The 10,405-nt window shown below is 36.0% G+C and overlaps 2 protein-coding genes across 2 annotated transcripts; both read right to left on the bottom strand.

Annotated features, from left to right (window-relative positions):
- Window positions 1-2,073: 2,073 nt before the first annotated feature.
- Window positions 2,074-10,319, bottom strand: LOC112190008. The gene is made up of 14 exons (XM_040512499.1): window positions 10,200-10,319; window positions 5,764-6,053; window positions 5,454-5,666; window positions 5,234-5,326; window positions 5,041-5,157; window positions 4,466-4,936; window positions 4,268-4,390; window positions 3,586-4,160; window positions 3,328-3,498; window positions 3,129-3,236; window positions 2,893-2,962; window positions 2,714-2,809; window positions 2,352-2,449; window positions 2,074-2,229 (listed from the first exon to the last, which is right to left on the bottom strand). The coding sequence occupies exons 2-8, from the start codon at window positions 6,040-6,042 to the stop codon at window positions 3,867-3,869; spliced, it is 1,590 nt and encodes a 529-aa protein (XP_040368433.1). The 5' UTR covers window positions 6,043-6,053; window positions 10,200-10,319; the 3' UTR covers window positions 2,074-2,229; window positions 2,352-2,449; window positions 2,714-2,809; window positions 2,893-2,962; window positions 3,129-3,236; window positions 3,328-3,498; window positions 3,586-3,866.
- On the bottom strand, window positions 6,325-9,901 carry LOC112199008. The gene is made up of 4 exons (XM_024340082.1): window positions 7,359-9,901; window positions 7,137-7,242; window positions 6,727-6,972; window positions 6,325-6,642 (listed from the first exon to the last, which is right to left on the bottom strand). Exons 1-4 carry the CDS (start codon window positions 9,899-9,901, stop codon window positions 6,325-6,327), a joined length of 3,213 nt encoding a protein of 1,070 aa, XP_024195850.1.
- Window positions 10,320-10,405: the final 86 nt, after the last annotated feature.

Here is a 10,405-nt window from a genome sequence, read left to right as displayed (position 1 = left end):
CTACATGAAAACCAGTGGCTCTTATATCTTTAAAGCTCAAAAAGGTTCTTCTGGCCCTAGGAGCATAGAGAGTTTCAGTCACATGAATGATTGTGCCATTTGGCAACAAGAATTGAGCTGGTCCTCGACCATGAATCAATTTAGATGACCCTGCTATCGTAGTCATTGAAGATCGAGTAGGCATCCTCTCAAGAAATAATTGCCTATTTCGAAGTATGGTGTGCATAGTAGCACTATCCACGAGGCATTCTAGCTCTTTGGGAAACATACTTGAATCGAATGAATAAAGTTTGAATCAAAATCGACACTTTATTTCAATGAAAGCCAATGATTACGTCAAAGTTTCTAAATCATAATTTAATCCAAAAATGATAATCGAGCTTAGACAAGTAGTAGTTACTCAATCCTTTTGGTAACTCCAATTTGATTGTGACCAGGTAAGGTAAGGTGAGATTTTGGTGGAGTTATGCTCACTTGTAAAACCGTTCTCTCAGTTCAAACTTTTCCTAGACATCACAATTAATTGGATGAGCCTAGTGAGAAAGAGTTATAACCACTGTCTTTGTTGATAATTTCTAAAATTTGGATTCGGATTGAAAACAATGACGTTTGTATGGTCAAATTTCAATGCTCACGAACACTCTTAGTTCGTGGTTTACGAACGCTCTTAGTTCGTAATTTAGGGTGAACTCCCCACGGTTCCGCTTTTGTGAATCGAACCCACGTTATAAGAAAGATGGGTTGTAGTAAAAGGGATTTTGGAAGTCCCCGAGTACAAGAAAATAAAAATTAAAAGAAGCGGGAACTTTTTTAAAAACTTACTTGGTGTTTTCTTGTTACCTGATCTTGCTTAGAGAGGCTGACGTACGCGTGTGTTGATGCAGGCATGCGAGGCTGTCCGGTTTTGCATAGGTGTGCAGGTAGGCATAGGCGGCGGCGCAGGGAGGTGCACTAGGTATTCCTAGGGTAGGGTTCTAGGGTTTCACATCTTAGAGAAGAAGAAAGAATGATTTTTGGTTTCTAATTCAGGGTTAGGGCTCGTGCTGATAACATGTTGAAGGAAATTGGAATGTAGAGAGAATTGGGAGAATAGTTGTATATATTCATTGATAATAAGAGCCCTATATATAGGGATTACAAAGTACATATTCTTAGAGTACAAGGATTCCTATTCTAACTCGGAGTAGGAAATTTCTCCTATTACAGCTATAGATCTAATCCTAGTTTGATACGCTAGGCAGGCACACTAAATGTCAACATTCTTCAACACTTTTTACCATTTTAGTCTAAAGTTTATAATTAAAATAATATGATTAACCCTTAATCCAAAACTCAGATGGTAGTTGGAAATCAGGAAATAATAGAATCACTACTACAATAACATGATTTAAGGACACTGAAAACAGTGTCCTTAAATACATACAAGGACTCTTTAAAAAAAAGTCCTCTATCTGGGTGTCATCATAAGTCCGAAATAAGGACACTGGAAATGTGTCCTCTTATTTATACAAGGACACAGTTTATGTGTCCTAATAACTGTGCACATGGTGTCCTTAAATCTATAAGAGGACACCTAAATTGCATCCTTATATTATCAAATAAGTGTCCTCTTTTGTATATGAGGACACACAATTTGTGTCCTAAAAGCTTTGGAAAAGGAGTCCTTAATTCTATTAGAGGACACAAAAGCAACACACTGAAATGTGTCCTCTATTTTATACAAGAACACATAAATTGTGTCCTAAAAACTCTAGAAACAGAGTCCTTAAATCTATAAGAGGACACAAAAAATACACTATCAAGTGTGTCCTATTTTCGATACAAGGACACACAAATTGTGTCCTCAAATACCTGTAAACATAGTCCTTACATTCATAAGAGAACACAAAAATACATTCTTATATGTGTCATGTTTTCTATACTAAGACACATAATTTCTGTTCTCAAAGTTCTGAAAATTGAGTCATTAAATCCATAAGGGAATACGATCTCATATTATAAAAATTGTGCTCATAACATCGAGTACACATCAAACAAGTCCATACATATATAGAACATCCATCAATACATATCTAAGATCCAAAAGAAGCAGCCTGCAAAAACTACAAGTCCAACACCAGATCAAATGTACTACACTACAACTGATTTGAAGCTAACTACCTAATTCAAAGCACTAGCTGCTGCTGCTTCATATATAACTCAGTTCATACCATCAAAAACAAATAATACCTGCAAAGACAACAAGTCCAACATCCAGAATTAAGGTATTACTACTACTACTGTTTGTCAAGGACACATAATTCAAATTGTTGCTACATATATAACTCAAGTAATACCAGAAATATACATACTTGCATGCTAACTATTTGATATATCCATCAACCTGTTCTGCCCACTCTACTCGAACTACATCAATCTCTTCTTGAGTATAAGTCTCTTTTTCCTCAAACTGAAATGATCGATCAATAGATATATTTGTTACATTACTATATAGTGTATATTACAGTAAAAAATTTATGACCAAATCAAAAAGCAACCTGCGAGTAAGTAATCACAACTAATTGAAACATGCAAGCAGTAGACAAAACTACGCTACAACTATGATGAAACAACTAGTACACAAAACTGAGCTATAACTAATCAAAACATGTAACCAGTACACAAAATTGAGCTAATTAACCTTATTACTAACCACTAAAATAGTATTACTAACCATATTTAAAATTGAGCGGCTTGGAGTTCCAATAATTTCTTTCATGTATTTCATGACATAATATCCACATTCCACTAATCCAGGTTGTCTTGGACACTACAAAATATTTGAACACCAAAATTTCAGTGCATGTACTGGTTTACCATCAGGTCAAAGGAAAACAAAAAGTAGGAATGTACCTTAACCACCTCCCAATGAACTTTTTTACGATTCTTTCTTCCCTTTTGAGCATTAAACATCTTAATGGAACTGCATCATGAAGAGCTGAGTAAGAAAACGGTAAGCAAGTAAAATGTTGACCATCCGTCCAATTTCATATCCATATATAACTTTAACAAACTATAAATTAGCAAACACTCTTAACATCTCATTTTATTCAAATTTTGAAATGAAAACTAGAGGATAGAATCATTACAGCTCTACAATGTTCTTCATTCCTGGATTGATGTTAATGTTACTCAATGGGTCAAAGTAATAGAGCAACGCAGTATATGGGTTAATGGCAGCCAACAACCAATGATTCCTGCATTAAGAAATAAAATAAATCTCTAATTTATAGTGTATGCATCTCCTAAGAAAAATAAGTATGAAATGTCGTACAATAATAAACATACCCTGTATTATAAGGCGCAAGAATTAATTGATCTACTTGGGCAGACTCTAATCTAAGTGATAGGGCACATGATCTAGACTCAACCTTTCCAGCTTCATTGGAGATGCGGCCAGGATCTACAAATGCATACAAGTGATCCTCATTCTTCATTTTCAACAATGACCAGAGGTGTCTACATAAAAGAAAAAAGACCAGTAAGTTTTTCTAAAATCAAAACTTACCATGCGAAGTATTCATTAAACATGTAAATATCTCTAACCTCATGTAGATAGAAATGCAAATAGTGGATATTGGCTGCATCAAACAAAATTGGATCATGTCGTTACTGTTTATGAATGTATTGTGGTCATTGCCAAACACACCATCTTCCATTGGGACCGACACTGCTATAGATTCATCCATTATTCTTGCCAAGCGCAGTAGAAGATGCACAGAAACCGGCATCTTGTATGCTGCTTATTTGCATGGTGTTTTACTCGAAAACTTCTGAGTGCTCATTGAGTTCTAAATGTGAATTAAAATAACATGTAAATACCATTTTTAACTTCTAGTGATGGATATTATAATCGGCTTACGATATACCTCTTCATGTGACATTAAAACAAGATGTCGAGGACAAGCAACATGAGTCCCTATGGCTTGCTTTACTGTAAATATGTCACCTGACACATTTGGGATTGGGAGATAAGCATCTTCCTTGATAGGCACATCAACTGAGATACGTGCATTTTCTGCTCCTAGGGGCACTCCATGTATCGGCCCATCCAACATTATTATAGTTCCCATTGCAACAATGTTATCTTTGGTGTCTACTGCTAGCTTGCATTTATTTGCCTTAAAATAAATGAATTCAAATCATAAGCTTCTAGCCAACAGCATATCTAAAATACCTATAATTAATAATACAACTAGAATAATGCACTGGTCACAAAGGTACGTACCTTTTTTACAACATTTGTTGTCTGGATAGGAATATATGCTTTATCTGTTGATGTTATCACATTGTCATCTTCCAATGCGGCTATCTCTCTCGTCACTAGCCCCCCTTTGGATTTTTGTTTTGCCTTCCATGTAAATATATAAAATGTCAAAAAGATACAAATGAGTGAAAGATAAATAAATTATATGAAGCTATGTACCTTCTTGCTCTCTCTACTGTTGTCAATTGGAGATGGAATATCATCGACTTTTCGAACCTTTTTTTCAGTAGCTTTTTTTTCAATTTCTTTCTTGGATGCCACATTAGATACCTCCTCCTTACAAGACTGATTTTTCTCCTTATCGACTGAGCAGCTAGCTTTTTCAGATCCATTATTAGATTTGAACATGTCTCGCATCATGCTTAGTTTAGCTGCATCCAACTTCTCTGGATCCAATAATGAAGCAAACATGTTGATCTGGTTTTGCATCATTTCCAACTGTTGTTCCAACATTTGTGTCTTGGTTGCAGGCTTATATCTAGATGTATTAAAGTACACTTTGTGTGTAACAAATTGTCCAGCACCTCTTACACGACCTGGTCGCTCAGGTGTCTCCAAAGCTTGAGTCAAAATGTCGTTCCGACCAACAGCAGACACAATTCCCTCTTTCACATCTTTTGTTAAAGCATCCTAGGACAGATTACAAACACCAATGAATACTCAAATATGAAGAATGAAGTAACCATGTACACCTAATATTTAAGGTGATTAAGGTTCGATAAATCTGAACTCACAATCTTCTCAGCACGTTGTTTGGTTGTCTCACTCAAATAGTTACCCTCTTTATCGACACGCCCTTTCTTCCATAAGATAGCTCTGTCAATATCTTCTTCAGTCCCTAACTCCAGTTTCTGTTTACAGAAACATGTAATTAGATCATATGCACATAAATGTATATCAACAAATTCATACTAGAAATGTGCTTACTAGCTCCTCTTCCAAATTAGCATAGCCTTTCCTGGACATTCGATGCTCATACTCATGAAAAGCTCGTCTCCTTGAGTGGTCCTCATGAATTTCCTATCAACATAAACCAAATGCTTGAGATTTTAACAGTTTAAATTCTTAACAATGATCATCAGTACAAAACATTAAGTAATAGCAAGAGGACACCTAAAGCTAATGTTGAACAAAAGATGTGGCCTACCAAAAATTCAGGAGTTAATCGAGATTTCACAAAAGCTTCCCACTGAGGTTGAGTGATAAATTCATATTCTTCAGGTTTTTTCTTTAGGAGGCTCCGTCGATCTTTATACTTCAATATATATTTTGTTGTTAAAGTGCTCTTGAATGATTTCCATTTCCTTCCTGCACTACTCAATACATCTTTCTTGCTTCTTGGATCCACAATGAATGATTTCTACAAATATGCAAGAAAACAAGTAACTCATTATCAAAATTTATTCAAAGTACAAACAAAAATTATACGGAAACAATTTTACTAACCCTGCACATACCTGAACCATACTCCATATCATTTCTTTAAGTGATTTCTTCACAGCTGGCCAAGTCTCATATGTGATTGGGATAGTAGTTCGAGCCATTACCCCAATAAAAGTAGCTAGCCTCTTCCCTCCAAGACCAATTGGTTGCCCCTTTTTGTTATATGTCACTTCCATTCTAGCCCCCTTACTCCTGCCATGAATAATGTCAGACATAAAAGTTGGACCTCTTCCCTTCTTCTCATCAGATGACAAGTCATCTTCAGAAGCATGATTTTCTTCTTCTGGATCCATATCTTAAGCACCTAAAAGAATCAAAAACAAAACCAGATCAGTACTGACACCAGTACAAAACAGAATAAATATACAAAACCACACGGGTACAAAATAGATCAGCAAATATAGATAAGTACAAAACAGTTCAGCAAGTCATTTATATAGAATATAAGTACCAAAACACAAAACCACACTAGTACATAACATGAAGCAAATGAACTAACATAAACCAAATAAGTTCAGAACTAACATCATGCCAACAGCAACATGAATCTGTTAATTATCTAAAGTAGAAGCTAATCAATTATGCTCTTCGACCCATGTGCCTTCACAATCAGTTCTCACATAATCTGCATCATTCTCAGTCATTATATCGAATGTACTAACAGATGGCAGTGCATGGGGAAAAGATTGATGATCAAGTGTAGTATCCCCTAGCTCATCTTCATTTAACCAGTCTAATTGAGGTGCTTGCAATACAACCGACCACCTTGGGTCTGCTGGATCTTCAATGTAAAATACCTTTTGCACAAGATCAGCTAAAACAAAGGAATCAGACTTGTGCCCAATCCTACTAAGGTCAACTAATGTGAATCCAAAATCCTCAACTTTTATCCCCTTTTTACTATTTGCAACCCAATCACATTTAAACATAAGTCACGTGAAGGTATTGTAGTTGAGCTCCCATATCTCTTGAATCACCCAGTAGAAAGTCATCTCATCATGTTCAGGATTCCTATCTTTGGCACTAGAAACTAGTAATGCATCTGCGTTTAAGGTCACCCCACTGTTTTGTCGGACATGCACATTATCCCAAGCCTTTGTGTGATAATCAGATCCATTTACTATATATCCAGAAAACTTTTTCACTTCGCATCGAGGACCATGTGCCAACCACCTCAAGCTTTCTGATATCTCATTTTCAAGACTATTAAGCTCAAGCTCTACCTGAACAAATATGAAAGTGGTTGATTAGAAGGTATTTGAAGCATTAGCAATGACAAATATAAAAAATAAAAAATAAAAACCAGAATTAAAACTTGAACATTATTACAAGATAAACAATATTGCTGCAATGAAGAAGAGATCAGAATCTGCTCTGTTCTACTTACTCTTTGCTGCAGCCAATTGCTAAATCTTCGATTGTGTTCATCTCTAAGCCACTTTTCTGACTTAGACTTTTGAGGGTGCTCCAGTTTCAATGTCTCCAAATGCTCACTGCAAATATTGCGGTTCATAACATATGACAAATTAAAACTCATCCATAATGTAGAAAATTGCAAAATATAATCAATATTAAGTAAAATAAATAGTAACGGGACTTCGAAACATACTCTATATATGGCCGAACTTCAGCTGTGTTGTCCAAAACAGAAAGATGTGCTTGATGCCTCAACTTGGGACAAGCAGTCACCACATGTCCACTTCCTAATGAAGCATTATAATCTTTTAGATCTAAAAAAGCTTTGGGAGGGAGTCCAACAGCAAGTACTTCGCACAAATAATCTGCACAAAAATCTACTGCTTCCTCAGCAATATAAGCTTCAGCCATACAACCTTCAGGACGATTGCGATTTCTCACATAGTCTTTTAAGACACTCATGTACCGTTCAAATGGGTACATCCAATGCAAATATACGGGACCACATAACCGCACTTCTCGGATAAGGTGGACTGTGAGATGCACCATTATATCAAAAAAAGAAGGTGGGAATATCTTCTCAAGTAAACACAAAGTCTCAACAAGACCACTTTGAATTTCATCTAGTTGTAATACATCAATGGTCTTGCTACATAAAGCATTGAAGAACACACAAAATCTTGTAATTGCATATCTCACATGCTTAGGTAACACTGCACGAATAGCTACTGGAATGAGGTGCTGCATAAGTATATGACAATCGTGAGACTTAAGACCAAAAAGCTTCAACTCTTGCATAGAAACCAGATTTTTAAAATTTGATGAGAAATTTTTTGGTCCCTTAAATCCATACAAAGAACCACAAACTGATTGTTTTTCCTTCTTTGATAATGTATAAGGGGCGGCAGGGAGATATGTCTTTTTTTTGCCTTCCTTAGGTGCCAAACCTTTCCGCAAACCTTTTTCCACAAGATCCTTTCTTGCTGCAACACTATCTTTACTTTTTCCAGGAATGTTCAACAACGTTCCAATTAGGCTCTCACATACGTTTTTCTCAATGTGCATTACATCTAAACAATGCCTAACATGCAATGAACTCCAATACGGTAAATCAAAGAATATTGATTTTTTCTTCCAGCAAGTAGTAAGCAGATCATTGACTAACTTTTTCTTTTTAACATTAACTTCATCTCTGGCCTTCCTTTTTCCAAGTTGCACTTTGACCTTTGGTTTTTCATAATTCAACGACTTCTTCCCCCATGATGGTTTAATCCCTTTAACTCTTTCTAGAATTTCCTTCCCGCTTAAAGGATGTGGAGCTATTCCAAACTCTTGCTGACCATTAAACGAACCTTTTTGTTTTCTGAAAACATGATCACTCGGTAGATATTTTCTATGGCCAACAAATGAAACCTTATTACCAAACTTCAACCATTCAGAATGTGTATTATCACCGCAAATTGGACACGCTTTATATCCCTTGACACTACAACCACACAAATTTCCATACGCAGGGAAGTCATTTATTGTCCATAGCAAAATAGCCTTTAACATAAAGGTCTCTTGTGTGTATGCATCATATGCTTTGACACCGACATCCCATAGAGTTTTTAAATCGTCCACCAACGGTGCCAAATAGACATCAATATCATTACCTGGCTGTTTAGGACCAGATATTAACATTGTTAGCATAATAAATTTTCTTTTCAAACACATCCACGGTGGTAGGTTATAGGTGACCATAAGAACCGGCCAACAACTATATCTACTACTAAGACAACCATGAGGATTTATTCCATCTGCTGAAATTGCCAATCGAAGGTTTCTAGGGTCGTCCCCAAAATCTGGCCACATGTGATCTACAAGCTTCCATGAAGGAGAGTCAGCTGGATGGCGAAGTTTACCATCTTCTTCTCTTTCTGTGGCATGCCATATTAAGTTTTTTGCTGTATCCCTATTACGAAACATCCTTCTAAATCTAGGGATTGGGGGAAAATACCACATAACCTTTGCTGGTATTTGTTTTTTCTGAGCTTCACTCGAATTCTTACTAACCTTCCATCTAGACACACCACAATTAGGACATACAGATGCTTCTGAATACTCTTTCCTATATAGGATGCAATCATTAAGGCATGCGTGTATTTTCTCATACTCCATCCCCAAGGACCCCAATGTCTTCTTCGCTGCATACAAGGTTGAAGGCATCTCATTCATTTGTGGAAGTAATTCTCCTAAGAATTTCAATAATGCTGAAAAGCTTTTATCAGGCCACCCGCCTTGTGCTTTCAAGTTATACAATCTGACTAGTGTTGATAACTTAGTAAACTGCACACAACCAGGATATATAGGTTTCTCGGCATCTTCTAGCAACTTCTCAAATGCTTCTGGATTGCTAACATATTCATCCCTCGCAGCTTCAACCATCTCTACAATGTTTTCCATTAAATTGCTTTCATTGTAGCTTTCCCAAATTTCATCTTTTATTAATTGATCTAAACTAAGAATAGGTTCTCCATCCCAATACCATGTAACATAGCTTTGATCAATACCATAACAAAGCAAATGACTTCTAACCTCCTTAATAGTTTGTGGTTTAACATGTCCACATTCTAAACAAGGACAACGAATGGAACTAGGATCAGCAGCATGGTGTAGAGCAAATTCACAAAAACGGTCAACCCCATTCTCGTATTCATCTGATCTTCTATCCATAGACATCCAACTTTTATCCATTTATATCTAATATTAATAATGTCATGTCAGAATATTTACATATACTATGCAAATACCACTAATGGTAAACGAAGGCATGTGAAGACAATTAAGCAAATATAAGACATAAGAACTTAGAGGCTAGCTAGTAATAACATGAGTACCAAATATAAAAATGTAAAATGTGGCAGTTGCAAACAAGATAGATCACAAGTAAGATAAACTGATAGCACAAAACATTCCATGCTCAGCAAACATGTATATATGTGTATCTAAATACATGTATTGATATATAAGGGATAGGTTTCAGCTTTCTAACCTTTTTAGTAGACGAAATATTTACTTCTAGCTTTGAACACACTTGCTCAATGACTTGGAACTTTCCAGCCCTCTCCTTCCCTTACATGACTGAACTTGAACCTCCCATCGATCAGCTTCCTAGGCAACGCAATAGTAAACAGTGAGAAATACATTCTTAGAAAGAAAAAAATAATTCATTTCTAGAACTACACTATAAAACTAAGT

The sequence above is a fragment of the Rosa chinensis genome, chromosome 1, assembly GCF_002994745.2.
Source record: "Rosa chinensis cultivar Old Blush chromosome 1, RchiOBHm-V2, whole genome shotgun sequence".
Lineage (NCBI taxonomy): Eukaryota > Viridiplantae > Streptophyta > Magnoliopsida > Rosales > Rosaceae > Rosa > Rosa chinensis.
The sequence above is the reverse complement of the archived record's forward strand: the minus strand, read 5'-3'. Positions and strand labels throughout refer to the sequence as shown.